Genomic DNA, 25,768 nt, shown 5'->3' on the forward strand with positions numbered 1-25,768 from the left:
TTAGCACAATCCAAACATCAGATTTTTTTTTTATATGGATTGGTACATAGGATCTCCTAGAAACATGAGTATTTGGGCTTCTTTCTAAAATATCTGTAGAGTCTAAGGCATTGAGGTGCAGAAATTTGGGCTACCCCTTAAAACCAGTGACTTTTTTTGCAGATGCTCTAGGAGCTGCAAGAAAAATGACTCTCCTGATAAAAGAAACTAATTTAGAAACTGAATTTGTGATTCCTACCTCTATTGAGGAAGTTCTCAAATATGGAATGCAAGTCTAAGAGCTAGGATATCTTTTTAATACTCATCTCTGATTTATTTTTCAGTCTTTATTGTGTCATTACAGATTTCAGTGTTTCAGTACTCCTTGCTATGGAAGGAAATACAGTCACTCTTCTTCATAAGACAGAAAACATTATATATATTCTCCTTGTTATTGTAGATATAAGGATATTTGCAGTTGGAAACTAATATGTACCTGAAGTGCATTTTTTCCTATATGATACTCTTGTCTGAATGATGAGCTGTAATGAATATATATTTTTTGTCATTTCGGTCTAAAATGTGGAAATTGGCCTGAAAGTAGATCTGTACTATTATTTAGCCTGAAGGCTATAATAGGCACTGTGAAGTTAATAACCGTGTGTTTGGAGCTTAAACCTCCCAATTCCTTCAGCAAAAGAATTCGCCAGTGGCTTAAGAGAAATTAAGACTTCTTTGAGCCTTTTTGAAAGATTTGTTTGAGATCATGAGGGTTAKTTCAGGTTAGCTGTGTTATCCCAAGTAGTCTTGCTAGCAGAGGAAGCTGGGTGCAGGAGTGCGATAGCTCATGGAGGCCCTTCCGAGAGAAGCTGAGATTCTTTTCAGTGATTGACTGATGTCCCTTCTTTAGGCTGTTTGTTTGTTTTTMCATCAGGTTTCTCTGTATTTTGCTTTTCTGTCTTTTTATGCCTTTTTATGCTTTTAGTTGTTTCTTCACAGACCTGTGAAGATCTCTGGATAAAGTCACTAATCTCTTTGGGCCTCATCTGTGAAATGCAGGTGGTGAAGCTTCCAACCTGCCACCCTGCTTTGGAGCATGTCTGTCTTTGGAGCTTTGAATGAGGAGTAAATAATTGCTTATTACAAAGCTTCAGTGTGATCTTGGAAGCAATCTAGCTTAGTCATGCAGTGCAACACTGTCAGTGAGGGRAAGTTACTGAATTTGGAGTCCAGGCCACACCACTGAGTTGTGTCATTGCTAGCTGGTTTGGAGCTGCTTGAGTACAGTGCTTTCTGTAGACTTATCTTTCCTATTTAAAATGTAAGCTCATCAGGACAAGAAGAGTCTCTTGGTGCAAGCACTCATGTGTGTTTCATGCCAGGAACATTATCTGCACTTAAAAGAGAATCTGAATGGGTGAACATATTTTGTACAGGGAAGAAGGCCCAGTGATTGTCATATGGGATTGGGAGCAGGACTCTTCTGCTCTGTTACTGTGTCTATTGCTGTATCTAGCACCTAGTAAGTTATTTTAGGCAAGTGCTTTGACTTTCAGGTGTTCCATTTATCTTTCAGTTTTTGATAAAGCAGATCTAATAATACTCACCGTGGAGGAGTTTTGTGATAAAAAGTGGGGTTTTTTAGGTGCTTCAAGAGCCCAGGGAAAGGTGTTAGTGCAAGTACTACATTAATATTTATGTGTAATCTAAGAAGTATTTTTAAATACAATTTAAACCTCATTTGGATTTTCTTTTTTAGAATCTTCTCTCTGTTGTAAGTATTGAATATATTTCTCTGAATTCATGGCCATTGTATTAGCAGAAGGAACGAGAAAAGTCTCTGRTGTTTCCTCTTCAGGGTCTCTTTGAGCTTACCTGCAAAATGCTTCTGTCTTTCAGATGAAGATTCTGATTCATATTCTCCTCGTTACTCCTATTCTGAGGACAGTAAGTAATTCATTTTTCTTGTGCGATATCTCAAACTGAAAGGGCAAATAAAGAATGTTTTTATCATCTTCCTGTCCAATTCACTGACGTTTCTATGTTTGACAATTTCTGCAGCAAGAACCCAGCCTTCAGTTCCCCGTTCCCGGAGTGAGATGGACAATATCGACTCAGAGAAGGTTTTTAAGAGGTCTGCTACTTTGCCACTGCCAGCCCGTACTTCATCACTGAAATCAACCCCAGAAAGGTGATGTGAATCAAGATCTATTTGGATCAATATTGTGAGAGTCTCTTTGCATAATCTCACAGAATCTCCAAATTCTGTGAATTTGGAAGGGAACAAAGAAGCAAAATTTAGTTTCACAAAAGAGGACAAATATGCAAAAGTTAGTTTCACAACTCATGCTCAACTTTTGGGGAGGATATGAAGATATTGTAAGTATGACTCTTCTAGTAAACACCAGGGAGCTCCTCTACTGTCACAGCTCAAACCATGTCTGCCTTTTTCACCAGGCGACACTCTCTCTGTCATGAGGCTGGTTTCCTGTCTGGGGTGAGCAGTGTTCCCTGTGTGTCATCTGTTCAGTGCCTCCCACAGCAGAGGCACAGGGAAGCTCTCAGCTCAGCGTGGCACCATGGAGGTGCCTTAGAATATAAGCAAATAGCAGTAGTAATGGAGAAGGAGAAGTTTGAYTTAGCTTGAGTCTTGGTAGAAGTTTTTTCCATTGTCTGTCCTTAAGAACCACCCATATGGACTTTATTGGAAGTGGATTCTAATGAGCTGCGCTAATTCTTATCTTTCAAGTTAACTTCTCTGCTTTTTTTGTTTGTTTGTTACCAGGTTATTTTAAACTGATTTGTAACAGTAGTGAATGCATTTATCAAATAGAGAGAAAGCAAAACAGCTATGAATATTTTACGTATTGCTTAGTTCTCTCTCTCTTTTAAACTACTCCTCTCTACTTCGTTTTCTGCATCCTCTTACATGTTCCACTTATTGTCTCAAATGAAGAATGCCGTACTTTGTGATTGCCCATTCAGTGAGCATCTCGGGCCACCAGACCAGGAGACCAACTTTGCTGACAGAACAGCTCTTCCTTGCACAACAGTTGAATACATAGTACCCTGTCCCTCCGAGAACACTCTTAGGAGTGAAAGGATTAGAATAATTAGTTCTTCCTGTTACTTAGTGATAAAACAACAGTGTTTCACCAGGGAGATGTTTCTCTACTGTTGGARTATTTATGCAGTCAAGTTAGACCTAAGCAGCAGAAGGCAACCTCCTTGAAGTGCCTATGGTGTTTGTGCGCCAGTCAGACTGACTGTCATTGTGCCATAAAGAAAACAAACCAATTGTCATCTGTGTCTCTCCAAAGCCAGGGGAGAAACCTGGGCATCTCAGTGGGCAGATTCCTCACACCTATCCCAAGTCAGTAGGGTAAGTGTGAGGAAGTGTGGGGTAGCAGTTCAGGTTAGATGCCTCACTTTTGGCTGGAGAATGCTAGGAGAGGTAAATCCACACACCAGTGCCAATCAAGGGGATGATATTAACAGCAAGTTCTGAATTAATTGGCAGCATGAGTGTGGGCAAGGTTAAATGGCCTGATCTGGGGGCTTTTTCAAAGGTATTGGTTGTCCTGCAGAGCGTGTTTGAATATACTACTTTTCAAAGAGGGATTAGATGTGATAGGATGTGAACCCTGAATGCTTTGTGGCTAATACTGTCCGAAGAGTGCACTTGTGGACACAGCACAAAATTTTGCCAGCTTGGATTTAGTGCACTGTTCTTAGCCATTTTTATATAGACTACTGTGAGCTAGTTGGTTCACATATCTAGAAAAGACCACCTCAACCCAGCATATGGCCTAAACAAAGAAGTTTAATGTGGGTTCAGCTCAAAGTTTGGACCTGCTGGCATTTGTGAGCTTATCTGAAGCCCACTGCCAAGCTGTTTCCAATAGTGAAAGATATGGAGGTTCGGCAGTTCATTAGAGGTGCTTGGAGGAACCCCCTCTCTCTTTCTGTGGCTTCAGCAGCTGAACATGTCAAACTCCACCTGCTATAAGTAAATGAATGTATGTCCAGAGCCCTATTGCTCCGGTTCCTCTTGCAGCAGGCTTCCTTCCTAGATTATAAAAAGTTCCCTGATTAAACCAGGATTAACGGGGGATGGTGCCTGTCAAAGGAAAGTGTTTGTCTCCATGGAGACGACCGTTTTTTGGGCTAATTGGTTTTTCTTTCCTCAGGACTGACTGGGAGCCTCCTGACAAAAAGGTGGATACTAGAAAATATCGTGCAGAGCCCAGGAGCATTTATGACTATAAACCAGGAAAGTCGTCGGTTCTGAACAACGAAAAGATGGTAATGTTTGTTTTCTCCTAGTCTGTGCCTTGATCCCATGGTTGTAGTGCACTCCCCAAGTGCTTGTGCAGTCCCATTCCAATAGGATTCCTTACGCTTACATTACTGTGTATTTTCTATATATTTTGTTCTGAAACTGTTTTGCATAACTTTTAACATTGTCATTCTCTGTAAAGCAAGGTCCAGGGAGTCTGAGAGGCTTTTTTTCTTTTTCGAGTGTGCTGTTTTCTGTGTTAAGTATGGATCACTAACCCTAGTTTTTAATCCATGTTTAACACTGTGACCTGTTCAGCAGCTGGTTTGCCAGCTGTACTTTATCTAGGGCACAGCATTAGTTGATGTAGCAAGAAGGCATTATGTAATGAAGTAGGCGGGCTCCGTTTCTATTTCTATTCCTCTTATGTCATTGCCTTTAAACCCACCACTAATTTCTAAGCGCCCATATTGTGCCCTGTGGGGCTACCTGCTGAGGTGCTTTAAAAAATGCAGCCTCCCCTCAGGTGCCCTGTTCCTCTGCTAGAGCCCACCACTAATGTGGCAGGGCTGGAGGATTTGAGTATGAGCTGGCTCCATAGCTACTCTGAGGCATAACTCGGAGTATTAACTGAGCTGGCAGCAGTTTCAGTTTGAGTTAATAAGCAGTGCTGTGAATTGCAGCAGCCAGGGGACATAACAAAAGTCCCATTCTCCAGGCTTGGCWGAGGATGCTTGGCCAGGGCAAGGCAAGGAGGTGGTGCTAACCTCACCAGCCAGTCCTGCATAAGTGACCACAGCTCGTCTGAGGTGTCCCTCAGTGGAGCAGGTGTGACACACTGCAGGTGCTAGAAAATACTGAGTGAGATGGTTACTGAATAACCAGTTAGGTGCCTACGAGTGTGATTGTTCTATATGGACATTAATTTGGAGGATTCAATATGAAGGACCATCTGACTGTGAGATTCAGAGTATAAACTGGACTCTGTGCATTAACAGTTCAGACACTGATCTGTTCACAGGGTAGTGGAGGCGTGGTGCTGAAACATGTAACATGGATTTTCTTCTGAAACACAAGAGTGAACTGAAAATTAAATAAGTAGAAATATAGAATCAGGTCTGATCTGGGACATGGTGTTGGTGCTTTAGTGATTTTTCCTTTCCTCCAAATACAACCAAAATCCATCGCTTTTGTAAGATCATGCAGCTGAATTCTCTTCACACCTTTATCACTTCATGAACTTCAAAAAGTCGCTCCTAATCAGGGCATGATCCATTAGCCCATTGAAATGAGCAGTGGTTCTCTCGGAATTTCACTGGGCATTGGCTCAGGCCAGTAAAGAAGGGCCAGTGAGGAGTGGTTTAAACACATTATCACAGCTCCAGTCCTGCTGTGAGTCCTGGAGAAAGATTTCTGATGATTTCAGTGGCAATTTTGTCTCACAGACAGGATTAAACCTTGTGGTAAAAGGTCTGCTTCATTGGTGCGCTGGAGCCTTTTTGGAAGGTCCAACATAAGTAATGGTATTGTTCACATGTATGGGACCTCATCAGGTGTTTAATTGAATTCTTGAGTCTAAAAGCCACAAGCAGGACCATGACCAGTATAACTGAGAAATTTCTACAGAACTCATCCAAGATAAGAGGATACTTTTCTCTGTTAATTCCGGTGTTATGTTTTGAGCTTCTATGTGAAATCATAGATCATAGACATGGAAGAAAAGGTCTGGAAGTAGTGACTTCATGATCTCTATCAGTGTCATTAAATGCCACGGTAGTACAGTGTCATGACTAGTTCTTGCTTCATTTTTCTGAGGAGGTTCTATGAGCTGCAAGAGATTCATGGGTATCTCTTGGCAATCGCACCCTGATTATCAGGTGTCTGATCCAAAACCACTGCAAAGAAGAGCCTTTCATTAATGTCAGAGGGCTTTCTATTATATTCAGTAGACTACAGTGGTATGATGAGTAATTTTAATCAGAAGGTAATAAATTAAAAAATGGAGATGTTGTTTCGACTTTGTATTTGAGAAATGTCCAAATACTTCTCCAGGCCCTTAGAGGTTAAATGTGATGGTAAAGGTTCATTTTTCATATCTAAGCATTTCCACTTTTCAAGCATGAACTTTGAGCCTTTTTGCTAGAGCTTTATGCATGTGTGTGTGTGCAAGTGCAGGGCACTTAGTAAAATGTGGGGCTCTTGGGAATATCCCCCTGCTCCCATGCCTCCATAGCCCCGTCACACTAAGATTTGTCTCTGGACACTTAACATGAGTCCTTTGTGTCTGTGTGGCTCACCATGTGGTGAGATGGGGCAATTGGGAGCAGTGGGAAATGGTGTGTTGAACATCACATATTTATACTTCTGGCATGCTGAGATCCATTATATCCAGGGGGAGGTACACAGAAATGCAGGAGTTAACTAGGTATCTTTTGGGGAGTGGCACCTTACAAAGCTGCGCAGAGGACTTTGCTCTCTGACGTCTATATCACCAGCAGTGTTGTTAATCAGCTGCAATTGTTTCAGCTATTTGTGTTTCATAAAACGGATACGAAGAACAAAATGGAAGTTTCTTTTCAACTGTACTGTTATCTGTCCTGTCTGGTTTTCCTTCGTTTTGGTTTTGTCTGACTCTCTAACATTTATTTGTGAAGAAACCAGTTATATTGTCGCTGTACCCATCCCTTCAGAGATCTTTCAGGAATACGCTCTCTCTGATTGTGTCCCCTTTGATTCAGAAAACCACCTTTCGCTCTGTTTGCAGTGTGAAGAACAGAGTTTCTCACATATTCATGTGCTGTTAGAGATGCAGTATTTTGCAGTATTTAATTCAGGTCTTAAAATACATTTAAAAAAAAAAAAGTTCTCTATCTGGCTAATTAAAGATTAAAGAAATGATCAAGAAAAAGTACATGCAGCTTTGTATTTTTGCAATGAAAGTGGCTACCAGTGTAACTGGGGAACTGGTGGGGTCCCAGCTCTTTCACTGAGCTGCCYCACGATGCTGGGCAAGCTGCATGATCTCTTTCTGTGTGTGACTCCTAATCTGTAAAATGGAATCTGTCATATTCATGTCTCTTTCAGTGATGCCTCTAGGCTTAACTGGTGYTTGCAAAGCAGTCTATGGCCTTTGGGGGATACATCCTTTAGAAATTCCAAATTATAAAGCTAAATCTCCACAATTCAGAATGTAAACTATGGAGTCTGCATCTCTAACAGTCCCTTTTCTGTGTATTCTTTGCATAATGTTATACTTCTCTTTCTTCCATTCCCCTATCACCAATTCCTTTAGACTCGGGATATAAGCCCAGAAGAGATAGATTTAAAGAATGAACCTTGGTATAAATTCTTTTCGGAATTGGAGTTTGGGAAACCGGTAAGTTTGATAGCTGCAATGACCAGTAAAGTCAATCCTGCCTTTTTTTAACAATTGTCACGTCTCTTTGCTAAGCCCCAAACCTGGAACCAGCTGCCTCGCTCATTTAAAAATGTGGTTGTCCATAACTGGGTCCTGGTGCTGAGGCAAAGCCCTCCATGAAGCCCTTTACAGACTTTCCTCACCTAACCACCAAATGGCATTATATATATAAAAATAAGGCATTATTTTTAACATGCCATAGTTCAGCCTGCCTCTTTGTTGTTAATGGTAACAATAGYGCCCTGATCTCATTAACGATAGTTCCTTTTCAAAGTGCTTATTCTCTCTTTTCCTAGCAAGATCTAGGAAACTGCTAATTCCCTGCTTGGTAGCTTTGAATCAAGGAACTTTAAAGCATTAAATTAATTAATTTCTTCCTACCTTTGGCTTGTAAACTGTAGACCGGTAATTTCCAGCTATCTGTAGGGTCCACATCATGACCCTATTCCCTGCTCCTTTCCTTATGCATATAGCTGCCTGTCACCCACATGCTGGAATCTGTGTTAAAGAYCCCTGGCCATTCTGTGAAATCAAGAGAAGAGTCTGAGAGCTGCATGCTTTCTTTTCAAATGCCCTGTGTATGAGGGGCTCCCTGCTTTATCTTCTTCCAGCCTGAGGAATTAAAGCTTACTTATTTAATAGAACAGAGAGCATTTGGGGAGAGGAGCATATCAATGGACAGAGCTACTAGAAGAAAATGTTCTGAGGGACTTCTGTAGCATTTTATGGCCTGGCTCTCACTGGTTAAACAGTGTTAACTTCATTATTAAATACTGTTGTCTGCTTTGATTGCACAAGTGTGCCAGTATCAGCTTCTAACATTTATTCAAGTGTGGAACTGTTTTCTCTTCCTCCTTGAGGTCAGCTGTGAAATGCTTTTGCAAAAGAACTTTTAAACATTGCTCAAATTTGCTTGCACATACAGCAAAACAGAAATGTATTTTAGGGCTCAGTACTACCTTCACAGACTCTGAACGCAGTTGTATGTGGATGCCAGAGGACAGTTTTCCCTTAAAACTAAGTTTTACTGTCTTTTATGGCAAAAGTGGCATAATTCCTCTGCACTGAACATAGCTGCCTAAAGTCAGGTGCCCAGTCTGAGCACATCATCTAAACTGCAGAATATTTGCTGCAAAAAGTTGTGTTCAGAGGCCAGGTAATCCTTCCTTGTCACAGACTGCTGTGTTTTGTAGCTGTGGGCCTTCYGCTCCAAGCTTAAAAAAGGAGCCTCAAAAACATTTGGGGTTAGAAACAAAGTGAGAAGGAACCTGCCTCTCTCTGCACCTGTATAACAGTTGCACACCCTTGCAGGAGATGAAGGTTTGTCATCTCTAGGATGAGKTTCCTTTGAGTGCTTCACACATCAGAGAAAACAGAGCATTTATGCCCTCAGGCTTTCTAAAAGTGAGAAATCTGTTCCTTAGAAGTGCTTGTGCTTTCAGTTGTGCAGCCTTGGCCTTCCTTTGGAAGAGGATGTCTCGGGCTGCATTAGCAATGCAGTCCTCCTCCAGCAGAACCTCTGGTTTGGGAGCAAGTTTCCCTATTTCAAGGCACTGATGATCAGAGCTGCTTTCTACTGCTTTTACCTTGGAATGATTTCCCATATCACCTTCCTGTAGCTCAAAGCCATGCAAGCCTGCTCCCCGATGGGCTCTGTCAGCCCGTGAATACATCAGGGCTGTTGTACTTTGCCAGGTATTGGAGTTGAAGATACCATCTCAGGATCTGAGAGATGTCCCTTCCTGTAATCTGGAAGAAATTCAGCAAAACTCTGTTAGAGCTAAGTCACTAGAGCCAAAAGAGACCCTTTATGTGTCTTTGCTCTCGTACTCACTTGAGAAGACCAGACTTTTGTGACCAGTTTGTGGCTAAATGAAGCATTTCAATTTGTATTTATTAGGACCTGGGATTTTAAGAAATTCTCTATTTGCCCCAACTTTTTTATTTTTCTAGCGCTGCAGACCTCAGGCCTACATGTACCTCAGGCCTGCAACTTGTAGGCCTGATTTCCCATGGTTTTGTGTCTTTATTAGCAGTAACATGACATAGCCAGGAACCACCCTGGGTAAAAGGGAGCACAGGAGTCTTACGAGATTGTGACTGATGTTCTTCAAACACCCAGGACAGACCAGGTTGTGACTTCCTGTTGAGCAAAGCGCAGGCGCCAGCCTAGGGTGGATGAAGTGACTCTGCTCGTTCAGCATCACACACCTTTCTAGGCAGCCCCGCATGCCCTGCCCACACGCRCTTCATGTTTCAGGGACCTGTAGGTTCAGTCTCTGCAGCATGGATGCTTCTTCAGCGTGATGCTGAGTCCCCACATGCTCACTTGTCACTTCCTTCGTTCCTTCCTTCCTCCAGAGCCCACAGCACCATGAAGGCCATCCTTGGAGCTTGACATTAAGTCAAGATATCTGGTGCTTTTCCCTGGGATTATGGACACACATTGACAGGGCGTGGCCTCCTAACCCCTTCTCAAGCAGTGCTGAGCGAGCTGTTTGCTCCGAGTGGAGAAGGAGGAAGCTGGGAAAAGGGCACTGTGTCCTGYCTTCTTGCTACCTGTGTATCTGCATCTACCATGCAGAGCAAATACACTACGATTTCACAAGGCAGCAGTAAAGCCTTCTTGAGGGTGTTAGCGAGGCTCATTTCTGGTGAGATAAGGATATTAGCATGGCATTACTTGGATAGGAATACCAGGAGAAGGGTTTTTAACTTTGAAAAACTGCCCTCCCATGGTATTTGCACATGCGTAAGGTATCCACATCTTATTTGGGAATCGGAATCTTCATGTGTAGGCTGTATTTTTAAATACCTAGTTCCAAAAGTTCCCTGTTTCCCACCCTCTCCACCAAAGCCCCTCACAGACCCGCCCCCCTTCAAAGCAGTGAAATAAAAAATAACAACTCTGCGTTCTCATTGCCCCACAATGCCAACACTGGAAACTCAGCCCTTTGCTCACATGGTATGTATTCAGAGTGTGCTGGGGGTGGGAAGCTTCTCTCCCTGCCCYTTCTGAAAGGCCCTTGTTTTACCCTTCCCCTTTGAAAAGAAGAATGAGCAAAGCAAGTGCTTTTTTTTACTGTTTTATTTTGTTTTTTTTTTCCCTCCTCCTTTTCCCCTTGATTGTGTTAAGAATGCCTTAACCACCAGCCGTGGGCTCCCTCTAGAGAGTGCGAAATCCCTAGGAGAATCTTGCAAAAATAAAAATGTCCTTGAACAGCGTTGAGAACAGCCCCTCCCAGACTGCATGCATGCTCCCTTTTACCTCCCGTGGTCTCTTGGTATTTGTGCTATAGCAGATTTATCCCTCTTTCTCTCTCTCTTTTTTCTATTTTTTTCAGTGTTGATGCAATCCCCCTGTTGTACCCTCCCTCTGTTCTAATCCAGTTTCCATATTCTTTGTGATGTCTTTCCTTATCTTCATTTCCTCATTTCCTTCCTCTGCTTTCCATCAGCCTCCAAAAAAGATTTGGGATTATACTCCTGGAGATTGCTCTATCCTTACTAGAGAGGATAGAAAGGTAATTCTGTCTCGCGTACGTTGTACTACAGCATCTAGTGTGTGTGTGTGGATATGTTTTTTGTAGCATTGCTTGGTTTTTGTGTGCTTGTGAGTGATTATTTTTTTAATTGGGCTTGAGCTCATTAGCCTAACAAATAAGTAGTAAACTGATTTAATAATTCCTAAAGTATAATCAGCCGTAGTTTAGATTGGTGGTTTTGCTGTCTTGATCTGCAATGATAATTATACTAACAACATACTGCATATTGTTACAGTATCTTTTTTTTTTTTTTTTACAGGTGGGTTTTATAACTTGATGGTTCATAGAATTAGATTCTAGCAGGCCTGTGCATCTCTTGATCTTAAATGTTGAATGCCTAAAGCGGTTTACCTCTGTAATGATTGAAACATGATTGATTAATTGCTAGTGAATTTCTATGTATTGTCCATACCATCTTTGTCTATTTTTTTCAATTAAAAAGGCTTTTTTTTTCAAAATTAACATTCCTTTGGTTTCCCCTAACCGTAAGCGTTATTTTCCCGTTCTTCTTCTCCTTCTTTAACCAGACTGATCTAGAAAAAGACCTCTACCTCTACCAGACTGAGTTAGAGGCAGATTTAGAAAAAATGGAGAAGCTTTATAAAGCGCCAGATAAAAAGCTACAGAAGGTATTTCCTATTCTTTTCATGCTGCCAATCCCTGTTTCCAAACTCTCTGCTCTAATCTATTCACTGCTGGATGATTATTAAATGAGGTTGGGATAAATAATGGTTCTGACCGTTCTGACTGCATGGCTTGCTGTGTAGCTGTCAGAAATAATAGAACATGATGCTGAGAATCCGGCTTGAAATCCATTTCAGATACAGTGATTTCCTGCCTCCCCTGCTCCCTCTCAGCCTCTCCCCCCGCCCCGTTCCCCCTCTTAGGGTTTGTTTGGAGTTCGGTGTCTGCAAAAACCCCTCTCTATTTTTCACATGAATAGGCAGCAGCAATCAGCTTAAAATTCTTGGTTGGCGTCACGTCATCATCTCGTGCCTTTCGAGCGTGCTGCCATCTACCCTTCCTTCATACAAGCCCTGCTCTCTGCTAGGAGCCCACGCCTCCCCACGATTCGGATATTCTCAAGAGATTTTACACAATTTTCCTTAAGCTGCACCTTGCTGTGGCCTTCTAGGGAAGGTCGGGCGCTGCTGCTGCTCCCGAGGGCTGCAGGACTATGAAATGATAGATTAATTTGGTAACACGCCGTTTTTTCTTCTTTTTTCTTTTCTTTTTTTTTTTTTTTTTTTTTTTTTTTTTTTTTTTAATACTGTGGTGATTCACCAGGACTTGAGAAAGCTGCTTTTTCAAAACCAAGATTTGCTTTTTCTTCCTACATAGGAATCCTCAGATAGACAAGGGGAGACCAAATATAGCATTTCTTCCCAAATTGCCTTCATTTTTTTAAATAATGTGCCTAAGAAGTGTTAGATGGATTTAAAGCAAGCGGATGAAAACTGGCTTTTGCTATTGAACCTGTGCAGCTGGCATTGCTTCTCTTAAGTAAGGAAACTAGGCTGAAAATTGCTTTTCCTGTTAGTGCTATCATATTCATTTGAACGCTGAGGAACGTATTGTGCTGCAGAAATGTAATATACCTTTAAAGCAAAGGGGGGCAGTGACTGGTTGGGAGAAAAGCTTGGGGAAATAGTTATAAGCATGTGTCTCTCCTGGTCATGGCCCAGCTGGTTATCTTCTTGCTTTTGGCTTTATTCTCAATGACTCATTTGCAGACAAAAGAATAGGCGCTGTGAAAGGCATCGGCTGTGCTAAAACCTGTCACTGCCCTGAAGGAGCTCAAGAAAATTGTCGCTTTTATGCAGAGACATTGACAGCTTAGATTGCATTTAGACTCAAATCTCAATGTCTCCCCAAAACTAATACTCCAGCAATAGATGGGAAATTTCTTATGCAAGGCTTTTCCTTTCTCCTCGCGTGTGAGTTGTTTCAATGACTCCTTTGTTTGGACTCTTGCAGAATACAGCAGGTGTTGCTCCTTTGGAAACTTCCACAGACCGGTCTTCCTAGTAAGTTTTCAAATTGCTTTTTTATGTAGTTTTTACAGTCTGATGGTATGTAGGACAGGGCTGAGGATGTTGGAAAAGGGTTGGCTTTGTGTTTTTGATGATGCACATAGAGATCATCATGATACTTACGTGTGTGCTTTAGCTGAACCCAAATACATTTGCTCTTTGATCTTGAGTAAAATCTAAAGTGATTACATGAATGATTGCATGGCTAGTTAGGAATTGCTGATTGTGCTAGACAGCAATTAAAAAAAAAACAGATAAACAAGCAAAAATTGTAAYTCTTTTTTTTATGAAGTTTACAAATTGTCCCTAAACTCATGCAAATCAGCTTATTGCCTGGCAAGAACAGGGGTTGTTTCTGTTAGAAACGAATTAAAAATTTAGGTCCTGTTAGAGGTTCCCAGTTATGTGCACCAGATCAGAAGGATGCTGTTAATGAATGGCAATGGTAGTCTAGCTTCCAGGACGGGGGAAGAGCAGCAGTAGCACCMGTATTTCTCAGAAATGTAACGTGGTCCACCTTTTGTGGAGAAATGGATCATGAGCAGCATACTCTGTCTGAACATGTAAATGGAGAAAGCTTGTTTGGAAAGAAAATAAAATAGGGGCAGATTCTGAGCTGTGCTGAGTTATAGGAGCTGTGGAGCCCCTGCTGCGACCCTGCTGCTCCCTTTAATTGGAGTGGACACTTAACGGTCCTCATAGGCACAGTGATCCGCTCTGCATGAGAGCATTGTTGGGAAAGGCATGTTCTCCTCCAGATGTCCATTAAAATCACATGTGTTTGCCTCCCCGCATGGTTTGCCCTAGAGGTCTCCTGTGCTTATTTCAACTCCGTTCCCCGCTGTCTTCATTCATTTTGCAGGAAAACCAGAACTGTTCTCATTTGTTGGCTGTCTCATCTCTGTAAATCAGATGCTCCTATGACTTTTTGGTTTTGTTTTGGGAGAAAGAGAGCAAAATAGTAAAAGGAAATCTCGGAGATTAATTTAAGAWTCCTAACTCCTGACTGCCCTGTAGGAGTTACAAACCTTGTGAATCTTATTTTTGCTAGGCAGACTAGGTTTGCTTCTCTGGGTGAATGTTGGTTTYGCTCACCTTAGTTGTCTTAGTCTCACACAATACTGATGAGGAAGCAACCAGTGGTGGGGCTTTGCCCCATGCCTCCCCTCACTCCCCTAGGTCAAAAGAGGATCATTGGAGCCCSTTGGTTTTTAATGAGGAGAGTAAAAGACTTCCACCTCCCAGGAGAGGAAACTCCAGGGAGCTGCTATCCCCTGCAGCAACTGGTCAGGTTTTCTCAGGATCCTGATAGAGGCATTGGGATAACCCACATAAGACAAAATAGCTCTGTGGATATGTCTCTGACTATTGCCTAGCTTGAAAAAGTGACAGTATTACTCTGTGGTGCTGTTTTTCATTAGCTGTTTTATCCAGAAAGTAATTTATGGCTCTGCACTCATATGACCTGATTTTCTTTGTCTAGAAACYAAAATCTTTTTGATCCAGACATTATGTAATTCCACCCCCATAACCAGTCCACTGATGTATTTCAAAGCTTTCTGTTTATCCTGTAAGCACAGTATCCATCCAGCATAGCCAGATGCATTTACAAATTTATCCTCACACAAGCACGCATAACCACAAGCACCTCCACACTCCCTTAAATTTGAATCTCRAATGGACATCAGGAGGTAAAACAGCTTTCAAAACATTTCCATGAATTGGCAAATGACCTGTTTTAAAATCTTTACAGCAGGCATGCTTTGGCCCCAGAATAGTTTTGTGTGTAAGTCTGTATCTTATTCTGAAGAGTCTTTTTGAGGATGAACAAGAACTGGTAACAGATGAATCGGGTCTTAGGAAAACACTTAGTTTGATTGCTTAGCAAGTCTTTTGTAGCTGGAAAGACAATTTATACCATGGCAGTTCTGGTTATGTTTTTATAGAAAATAACTCCAGAAATCAGATGTGGGACCAAACGGGTATTTAGATTCGTAACTGAGGAATTTGTAATAAATATATTCAGTTTATAACAGCCTAACAAATTAGTTGTGTCTGCTTTCAATATGCATCTTAGAATCCAGCATTTTGTTTGTACGTGTGTGCGGTAGACTTAGAGTTCAGGATTCTGTTTCCCTACAGAGAAGCCTGAGCCAAAGCTGGACTAAAGAGCTGTGCCCTCCTGGGACTCTTCTTGTAGTAGTGTCCATCGTGTGATCCTGCTGCTTCCTTGCACCATACTGGTGGGCTCGGAGAATTGCCCTGGCAATCTTGGCCCCTCATGTTAGCTGGGAGGCTCAGTTGGTTGAGGTGGACTCCTTGAGCAGTTGTGCTTTGTAACCAAGAAAATGACATGACCTGTACATAAGGAGAGAGGACTGGGAGCTGTAAGATGTATCATCTGCTTGCAGCTAGCGACTGAGTTCCTGTGTATCTGCAAGGAAAGCATGTAGCTGCTCTGTGACTCTTGTTTTCTCATTTAAAAAAAAAACAGAGCAATGCTTTCCTACCACCTATTTCCTGCGGGACTGAGCTGAGACAGTTCCTTTATGTAGAAAATGCTAGGGTAGTGCAAACCCTGGAACAAAATTGCAGCGTAATCATATCCTCTTCATTTGGCTGTTCTGCCAGCCTGAAGCATCTGTTCCTTATGCACAGTCCAGGCTGGCTTCATAAGCGTGGTTTCTTTTTGCTTTTCCTGATGCTCTCAGCAGACAGAAGTAACCCACCAGTGTTCTTCCCCCTTTTCCCTGTTTTGCAAACCGTTCACCAATTCCACGTATTCGCCCAGCTACCAAGCAGTGAAGCGAGAGGCAGAGTTCGCGCCAGGGGACCCGGCTGCCTTGGAGAATGAAAGGCAGATTTACAAGAGCGTGCTGGAAGGTGGAGATATCCCACTGCAGGGGCTGAGTGGTCTAAAGCGACCTCCTAGCTCTGCTTCCACGAAAGGTAGGTCAGCAGCACACTAACCTCTCTCCTCCGTTGTGCACAGGCTATCAAAAGCCAGGTGATACAGGGCAAACTCCTGTAGAGTTTGGAGTCCTATTCAAGGCGACCGAGGGTTTCTCTGTCCTTCTTTGCCGTCTCAAATCTGCCCTTCTTTTTCTTCTTAGCCCCACATTGGCCAATATTCTTCGTGCCCCCTTTATCTGATCCAGGTTCCCCTTCCCAGCAGGGACCCACTCCCTCCATTCAGCACAGCAGGCACCAACCACTGTTTCCCCACACCCTCATGCTCCTCTTCTGGGCTGCTCAGTCTGGGCCTTGCTCTCCCCCTGCTCTCCCCGGAGCCCTTGCTGCCTTTTCTGCTTTTCCCACCRCAGTATCTCAGCAGGCCACACCAGGCCCTGGTACCTGGCGGCCCTTGTGTACCTGGCACCATGGACCGAGCAGCCTCCTGCCCCTGAGGGCTGTGCAGGGCACCGGGCACTGCAAACCTGGCAGTGCCCCTGTAGTCTGAGAGAGAGCAGGGCAGCAGAAACTGCTGTGTTCTCCCCGCTGCTGCCCCATCTCTGAGCCTATTGCAACCTAAAAAAGGCCTGAGATGGGGAAAAGACAGGGAGGGAATTCACTGGGTCTCTGAGCTGCTCTCCCTCAAAATAGTGCATCACACCAAAAAGGTCTGTCTGTCTCCATCTTCCAGCTGTTCTTCAGCATTATGTCAGGCCTGTAGGGCAGGGAGTCAAACTGGATCTGAACRAAAAAAAATCTGCTACAACAACTACTGTTCCCAAAATTACGATTGAACCTGAATGGTTATTTTGACACTTTAGTTTGAACTCAGATCAGAAACAAACCCCCCMAAAAAAGTCCTGTAGTTACAGCTGCAGAATCCAGACTGGATCTGACCTGAAAAGTGTCCTGATTTGACTCACTGATTTTTAAAGTAAACACAGCCCAACTACACTGTCTGGAAAAGACTCAGCTTATTCCTAGTATGGGGAATCTCCAAGCAGGCAGTTCTTGGGCAAGGCCAGCTGATGGGGCGTGCTTGTGCAAGCACAATCCACCCTTGCTGTCCCTCTCCCCACCAGGATTAATCTCTCTGCAAGCATTATACCACTATGCAAGTGGGGGTGATTATAAGCTCAGTACGAAGCCATTTTTGCAGCATTAGTGCCTCTGCATTCTTGCTAACACCCTGATGCTTCCCAGCATTGAGGTGCCCTTCTCCATGGTGCCACAGCTTCTCTAGAAGCTGAGGATACTCAGCACTTTCTGGGATGGTCCCTTCAAAGTGCTCCCAGCCATGTGTCTCATTTTAGAAATATTAGCAGCGCTCACCTACTCCCATACGCACCGCTTGTTGTGCTCTGCCTTTCTGCTTTCCTTTAGTTTTTTTGACCTTTGTTTTCAAAAGTGCATTTTATGAATTCCAAGCATGTTTTCTCTCCTTTTTCGATGGCTTTCTAGCATTTAAGCTAACAGGTTGTATTTATTTTATTCTGCATGCTTACCAGTGGATCGTAAAGGTGGGAATGCTCATATGACTGCACCCTCTTCAGTTAATAGCCGAACCTTTAACGCTAGTCATACCGGTATGTTAGGTCACGCATGTAAACATAAGAAGCCCCTATCAGCTGCAAAAGCCTGCATTACTGAAATCCTCCCTTCTAAATTCAAACCCAAACTAGCAGTCCCAGCTGCTCTTGTGCAGGACAAGAAGGGTATCTTGCTGTCTCATGAGAAAGCTCAAAGCTGCGAAAACCTTCGTAGCTCCGTTGCCTTGTTTGATAATAAAAAAGCTTTCATGGTAGACATAGGGGAAGGCATAGAAAACATGCTGATGAAGTCGAAGCAGGAGTATGCCATCAAATCTGGCAGTACCATGAGCCTGCAGGAATATGGCACCAACTCTGGGAAAGGCTACCTGTTCCCTGCCTCCAGGAAGAGTGGGATGGAGTTTACCATGCTGTATAAAGACATGCACCAGATCAACAGGTCTAGGATCCATCTGGACACAGTCTCCTCCTGCAGCGTGAGGGATATCGCATCCCAGTTTGAGAATGAGGCCAAGGATAGGACGGAGCACAGTCTCAGCCAGGGGAATTCAGAGCAAATTCCCAAGCACACAGTTTCCTCCCGTATCAGTGCCTTTGAGCAGCTGATCCAGAGATCCCGGTCAATGCCCTCGCTTGACTTTTCCATTGGACAAGGCAAATTTCCCAGTTCTCTTCAGTCTAAAACTTGTCTGAGTTCTGCCTACTCTGCAGAGTCTGTCCTGGATTTGCCAAAACCCCTCCAAGAGGAGAAGGATGCTGCCAGCTTGGCAGATAAATCCTCCCACTCCTGCAGCAACGTGGAGGACACAGCTTCCGATGTCAGCGATGCCCTCCCGATGGACACACTTTCAGCTTGCACGGATGAGATAGATCTCCTCTCAAATGCTTCCAATGACAGCGGCAGCAGCAGCAGCAACCTCAATGGGCCTCAGAAATACAAAATCAACAGATGCAAAGGCACATGTCCAGCTTCCTACACCAGGTTCACTACCATCCGAAGGCATGAGCAGCAGCAGTCCTCCAGGAACACTGATTCCAAAGGGGATGTCTATGGGGACAGACCCACGCTCCCCAGAAACGTCTACCTAATGAGCCCTCTCCCCTTCCGCTTGAAAAAACCCTTCCACCACAATTCCAGGAGGACTCCACCCCTGGACTGCCCGGGAAGCCCGTCCGCACCCAGCCCCGAGAGCCCAAATGACCCCATACAGCTGCAAGGCAGCCTAGGAGACAAGAGTCACTGCTCCCAGCACGGACCGTGCTTCAAAAGCAGACCTCTGGCCCCGAAGCGCCTGTCCTCCTTGGACGTTGTGGAGAAGCTTAGCCACTTCCCCACCGTGGGATGTGGTCGAGAGCGCTTCCTGGGCCGGGCTGCTGCTCCTGACTGCTTTAACAATGGCAACCCTCTTCCATATGCTCTCTATCCCAGCTTGGACACAAACAACAACCCGCAAAGTGAACTTGGGACATACCTAGGAGGTGGCTTTTTGTGTTCTTTACCCGTGTCCCTTCATCTGTCTTCTYGCTTCACTTTCTCTTCCCCTTTCCTTCACAACCCCTGCATTTTTATTCCCTGCTTTTGCATCCCCTGACTCTTTTTTTATTTTTTCCAATATGTCTAATGTCCTTTGCGTGTCTTGCTGAGAATTTATGTTCAGGGCTTGTTAACAGCTGCACTTCTGAGAAACGATTTCCGCTGCCTTTCTAAACGCATCAGGCACAGCTTGTCTCAAGCAACTCCTGGGATACAAGAATCTCARCATGAGATACTTCTAGTCCTATATCATTTGCATAGTTTGGAACATAAACCCAGATGATTTGCTTTAAGGAGCAGTTTCTCAAGGTCTAGTTGTGTGTGTGTGCGTGTGTGTTAAACTTTTCTCAATAACGAAATGTCACATTCTATTTTGTTGGCAGCAAATCTTTTCTTCACAAAGTTCTTAAGGTTTTACTCATTCCTGTACCTTTATTTTCTCCCTTTTTTGGATTTAAGTTCACAAGTACAGCCCAAAAGGGAAGAAATGAAAATGGGCAAAATATCGACATTTGATCGACAATTTGGTCAACAGYAATTGAGATTTCTTGCTGCCATAGTAGAAGCAAACTGTTGAAAACCCTCTTTTTTTTTTTCTCCTTCCTTTCTGGTTATGCTAAATACATCCATGTGTATTTTAACTGCCTTATGTTGTTTCAAAGTAGATTCAGAATCACCAAGGCATTTTGCACCAGTCGATTACATGGAAACTCCAGAAGAAATTATTCGCAGACGTCATGATGATAAAGAGGTAATGCCCTCTTTTATAGCCTGAGAACAATAGTAGCAGCATCACATGCAAGAATTATGTTGGAAGTTACAGCAACGAGTTGGAACTAGTGTGTTTGAATCTTAATGTCACCTCTGCTTTGGATTTACTGTATGACCTGTCTTTGTTTTAGTTTATCTGTTATTTAAAGTGAACCTGATGGTATATAAGGACCTTAAAGAATGTAACAAGGTTGGAGATATATATAAGATGTAGTACAACACATCAATTTTTCATGAATGAAATGGYTGTTCTATAAGTGAATATGTTTTTATTGCTTTCCCAGCAAGCCATTTGAGATCGTTTTAATCAACCTGGTGAGAATGGACTGGTCTTGTGGGGAGCTCAGGGTTTGAGTAGCCAATGCAAACTACTTAATGCAAACTACTGTCAGAAAACGTGAAGTTCTCTTTGGGTGAAAACTAAAATTCTTCATGGTATCTCAGGTTGTTGAATAGAAAATGTAACAGTCCCTTCAGAAATGGCTGGCCAACATACATATAATTTGAAATATTAAGAAATTTATGCAGTATTTTTTTTTATGACTATATTAGAACTGTAATAAACTAGTTGCTTTCTAGGAAGCTGCTAGTTTTTGTTGTCTGAAAAGACCAGAAAATGAAACAAAATATTTTTAGTGAAAAAGCATGTTACTTTTCTCCATTTAAAAAAAAAAAATCTGTATGCTTCGAGTATGGTAAGACCTGCTTTTGATTTCAATGTGAAAAATATATTTTTGCTGTCTTCTCCCATGGAACAGCTAAACAACCCCTGCACCCCCAAAATCCATCAAGAAAACTCATGGAAGTCAATGCGAGAAACTCATTGTTGGCCAAAGGAGGTTTGGATCARCCCTCTGAATTATCCAAAATCTCCCCCTTATCTTAGAAACTCTCAGGACCTGACCCGAAACACTGCTGATAGCCATCAGCTTTGGATCAGGTCTTCTCTGAGAGGTGTGTTTCAGATATACCACAGATATGTTCTTTTTACGCTTGCTAAATCAAAGAGGAGCTTTGTGTAGTGAACAGAATTGGTGGTTTATGTTCCTGTAAAGCCCCAGCTGTTTGCTGGGACCTCAGAAGTTTTACTGAAGTCACGTTTGTGGCAGCTGTCAAATGCCCTAAACTAGATGATTTACCGCCCATTTTATGCAATTTTGTGGCAGAAACTTTTAGAGGACCAGAGACGGCTTAAACGTGAGCAAGAAGAAGCTGATATTGCAGCTAGAAGGCACACAGGGGTTATTCCAACGCACCATCAATTTATCACTAATGAGCGATTTGGGGACCTCCTAAATATAGACGATACAGCAAAGAGGAAATCTGGGTCAGAGGTCTGTTTTAGTTACCTCAGTCTGCTGCTTGACCCAAAGCAATATTTGCCTCTCACAATGTTGCGCTTTAGGCCGACATTAGCTCTCCAGAGAATGTTGTTTGTTTTTTTTCCCCCTTTCCCCTTTCCCATTCTGGCTTCATTTAGAACCGCTTTGACTCTTACGCCTGGTAAATTAATTGATATCTCTATACCAAGCTGCATATGTTAAAGCATGCCTGCTGAGAATTGCTGGTGCACACCTGTGATGCATGTCTTTAAATATCAGCTACTTTTAGTGAATCAAAGGCATTTTACATCCTCTGCATCATATTCCTACATTGTCTTCTTGTCTGTGCCTTATGCTTAGAATCTTCATGCCTTGTTGATCCTGGCCATGTGACTCTCATAGTTATTTCGTAGAAGTAGATCATTTCTTCTCTTGAACGATGCTTAATGTCCTCCAGAAGCAGTTGGAGGAAGTCCCAGCATGTTTCACCAAGTACAACACGATCAGCCTTGCTGAAAGGGACAAAGGGGAGGAGATGGTGGCTTTTCCCTTGAGCCAAAGGCACTTGGTGCTTAGGCTGGTTGTGAAACTTGGTGCCCCAGCCAAAGCCCATTCCTTGCCTTGTGGATGGCTGCCATGGCACTTAACTGCTGCTGTGTTTCACCCAGAGGTAGATGATGTTGTTTCTGTGACAGCAGGAGACATTTATATGCCTTTTGTTTATATAGTGCTTTCCAATCCTTTAATGCCACATGAATATAACTACTACTGTGTTTTTATGTTTTATTACCTTAATGGCTTAAAAATTACCTGAATATTTTAAGGCCATTAAAAACTCAGGCAAGTAAATCAAATTTTAATGCCTGGGCCTGCTGCCAACATGTCCTCTTTGGTTTTATAGCCACAGAAGACTTTTTTTTTGACATATTGCTTAATTTAGTCATACTTTCTCCTCACCTTTGTCTCTTTCCTACCAGTTGATGCAGGTCTCTTTGAGACAGGTTCTCCTTTGGGATACAGGTCCCCCTTGGGTCCCTTTGCAGGATTTAGCAGGGTTAGCAAGTACCACATCAAATAAAACCCGGCTGCTTTTTTCCAGTTACCAAATTTTGCCTTCTGTTTTGCATGTCAAGGAAAGTTGGTCCCAAAGCCCCAGTAACTAGTTACTGGAGTGGTTGTTCATCCACCAAGGTTTGTCACATATAGAAGTTTACTCCTGTTAGGTCCCTTTTCCTTAGAGCTCTTAGTTACTGTTACCAGAAGTTGTCCCATTTGCCCTAGTGGGGAAGACCCATGTAGCATATCTGAACTGTGGTACTAGTTGCAAACATGCTTGTAGCAGAATACCTGCATTTAAGTTCATCCCCAGACTCATGTTAGCTGTAGAAGAATTAGGGTGCTTTTCCTCAGAAGAGAGTTGTTCTTTTAATGTGTTGATTTTCTTGATCTTTAGATGAGACCTGCTAGAGCCAAGTTTGACTTCAAAGCACAGACGCTAAAGTGAGTATAGCTCATTGTGACCTCCTTGGGTGTTTTTTCTGTCTTTGCATCCTARGGTGCAACACTTAACGTTTTCTTGTTAACAGGGAGCTTCCTCTGCAAAAAGGAGATATTGTTTACATCTACAAGCAGATTGACCAGAACTGGTATGAAGGTGAACACCATGGCAGAGTTGGCATCTTCCCACGATCATACATAGAGGTAGCTGCTTTCCTTGGAAGTGTTTTCTTTGCCCACTCCTTTTCTGGCAGTGACCCATTTCTGAGCTTTTTTCCTGTCTCTCACTTGGTTTTGTTTGTTCCTTCTAGCTACTTCCACCAGCTGAGAAAGCTCAACCCAAAAAGACAGCACCATTGCAGGTGTTGGAATATGGAGATGCTGTTGCGAAGTTCAATTTCAATGGGGATACCCAAGTGGAAATGTCCTTCAGAAAGGTAGGACTGCTGGCAAGCTGATGAACTGAATCCAGACAATTGCTGAAGGCTGTTAATGCAGGTAGCTTGCAACATTTCCAAATGAAGTCTCTAATAAAGTTAACACTTTTTTTCCTAAACATTTTGATGGGAAAGATTCAATCTCATGACCCTTGCTTTTACCTCATAACAATTAYGTAGTGTATTACAGTAAGAATTTTGCACACAGCCTGGCTTAAGCAGTGTTCTTTGCTTCTTTAGGGCTAGCTGAGAAGGTGGTTTGAGTACAGTGCTGGAAGCCTGGCTCTGCTAGGTGAGGTATATATTTGATGACAAGGGTCTCACTGTTAGACTGAAGATTCTGGTTTTCATTTTTTACATTTCCTTTGGCAAGGATGGGCTTAAAAATGTGAGATGAGCATAACAGTACCCTGCCTGGGTTCACAGACAGCCCAAAGCAGCACCAGAAGCTCTACATTTTCTCTTCCTCTGAACTGAAAAAAATATCATTCCCACACAGAGTTTAGGTTTTGGGCAACATAAGTATGGAATAGCGGAGGCTATGAGCCACAGATTTTTTTAAATCAGCTGAAGCAAGGTTAAAAACTTTATCTACTTTGGAATTATGACATACCTTGCCATTTCTTCCCACAGGGTGAAAGAATCACATTGATTCGACGTGTGGATGAGAATTGGTATGAAGGAAAAATCTCTGGTACCAATCGCCAGGGCATCTTCCCTGTCACTTATGTGGAAGTGCTCAAACGGCCTGTGGTCAAGAATGCCATCGATTATCCTGACCCGCCAATGTCCCTCTCCCCTAACCGCAGCATGACRGCTTCGCCACAGGTATTTGGACTAAATGCAGCCACTTACTGAGCCTTCCAGAGCTGCGGGATGTTGTCATTGCTGCTCCAGAAATAATAGCTGAGAGAAGCTACTCTCTTGCACAGTCCAATTGTGTGCTCCCTACAGTGTGCTGCAACTGCAGGAAAAGGTCATGCTTCATCCACCAGAAAGATTAATGACTAGGTCATTTAGGAATATGGAGACTCAGCTTTTCACCTGTGATCTGCAGCTTGAAATCAGGTCAGGGAGAAAGGGCTACAGTTCATAGCCCTCTGAGTGAATTTCACTGTTAAATGGGATGAATTTGTGATTCAGTTTTGTTGTGTGGGTGTTTGTACTTTACACACCTCCACAGTGATGAGTGAGTTTTTTATTATGATTATTAAGATGGTCTCGTGGAGTGTTATATTGTGTTGACTCATTCTCTCTATCCCAAGCAGCTTGAAACAGGCCCTACCCTTTCTTCTAATTGTCCTAGATAACAACTGATATTTTAAGGCACAGGGTCAGGATTGTGGCCTTTGTTAATTGCACTTGATGCTAAGTGAACTTGGATTTTGAGAGTGGCAAGTCTGGGATCTTTCATGGCTGTCGTTCACTTCAAACCATACTGCAGTTCAAAACAGAAATCAAGATGGCAGCAGATAATTGTGGAATGGGGAGAATAAGGGAGTCCCAGATGTTTGCTGTGGAAAACATATCAGGGAGACAGTGAGTCTCTAAATCATTTTGTTTTGCTCTCATTCTGCAAATACTCATTGTAGAAGGTCAGCATATGTGCCTGAGTGGGCACTGTAAGATTCTGGTGTGTCCCCTCTCTCATTATGGGACCAAAGCAAGATCATTTGTAGGTCCAGACTGTAAGGAAGGACTGCAGAGAGCTATGTTCAGGAGGAGGGAAAATAGGGTGCAGAATGGATGGGAGGTATTGCCATGACTCGTGTCTAGTATCTGGATCTTCCCTAAAGGGAGAGTTTTTATTCTTTATTTTGATTTATATTCTTTATCATATTCCTCTGTTAATTAGAGAGAGTTTTTGCCTTCTCAGGGTTCCCTGTCAAAGTGAACCACCACTGAGCTTTTATGATGTTTGGGCTTGGCCTGTGTGCCACTAGCCCTCTGCAAATTTATCCCTTTGATGGAAGGGATTGTATCCATCWTTTGTTGTTGTTGTTTTCTCTTCTATTTCTTAGATTCCCCTCTAGTAAAGCTGTTTTCTTGCTTGCCTTTTGGCCTAACTTGGCAGGGCTGCATGCCTAACTGAGAAACGCTCCAGTAAGTGCTAGTGTTGCTGATCATAATAATGCTGGTGGTGACAGTTGAGGCCAGAATTGGGTCCTGTGTTCTGCCTTTCTAAACACAGAGCTTGCTGTAGCCATATTTAGCTCTTTTGAGACCTTTCTCTTCCACAGCATCAGCAATGCAAGTTTCTTGAGGAACAAGGGTTTGCTTGTTGGAGAGGTGGATTCAATCACAATTARTTGCAGGAGTGAAATCTGACTGGGTCCACAGTGTGAATTGCTGAGGGTCCTTTCATAGGGGATACTGCCAGGCCCATTAAATGCTTCATTTTGACATCGTGGATGGTGCCTTCAGTTGCTCCCTGGGATGTGGTAAGAGCTG

The 25,768-nt window shown here is 42.9% G+C and overlaps 1 protein-coding gene across 15 annotated transcripts in view; it reads left to right on the forward strand.

Annotated features, from left to right (window-relative positions):
* SORBS1 (sorbin and SH3 domain containing 1) overlaps positions 1-25,768 on the forward strand; it is a 102,109-nt gene that overhangs the window by 65,440 nt on the left and 10,901 nt on the right. For 6 of the 15 annotated variants that reach the window (XM_026044316.1, XM_026044285.1, XM_026044308.1 and 3 more), the window contains 15 exons: positions 1,879-1,926; positions 2,041-2,170; positions 4,170-4,284; positions 7,551-7,634; positions 11,135-11,200; positions 11,749-11,850; positions 13,199-13,248; positions 16,046-16,203; positions 17,715-19,235; positions 19,956-20,041; positions 21,228-21,395; positions 22,837-22,883; positions 22,970-23,084; positions 23,192-23,317; positions 23,951-24,145. In XM_026044316.1, coding sequence (XP_025900101.1) covers positions 1,879-1,926; positions 2,041-2,170; positions 4,170-4,284; positions 7,551-7,634; positions 11,135-11,200; positions 11,749-11,850; positions 13,199-13,248; positions 16,046-16,203; positions 17,715-19,235; positions 19,956-20,041; positions 21,228-21,395; positions 22,837-22,883; positions 22,970-23,084; positions 23,192-23,317; positions 23,951-24,145 — 3,011 coding nt within the window. Of the gene's footprint in view, positions 1-1,878; positions 1,927-2,040; positions 2,171-4,169; positions 4,285-7,550; positions 7,635-11,134; positions 11,201-11,748; positions 11,851-13,198; positions 13,249-16,045; positions 16,204-17,714; positions 19,236-19,952; positions 20,042-21,227; positions 21,396-22,836; positions 22,884-22,969; positions 23,085-23,191; positions 23,318-23,950; positions 24,146-25,768 lie in introns of all 15 variants that reach the window. The other 9 variants (XM_026044367.1, XM_026044357.1, XM_026044392.1 and 6 more) reach the window with 6 other exon arrangements.

Source organism: Nothoprocta perdicaria, unplaced genomic scaffold (assembly GCF_003342845.1).
Source record: "Nothoprocta perdicaria isolate Ctin4 unplaced genomic scaffold, notPer1 scaffold_105, whole genome shotgun sequence".
NCBI classification, from domain to species: Eukaryota; Metazoa; Chordata; class Aves; order Tinamiformes; family Tinamidae; genus Nothoprocta; species Nothoprocta perdicaria.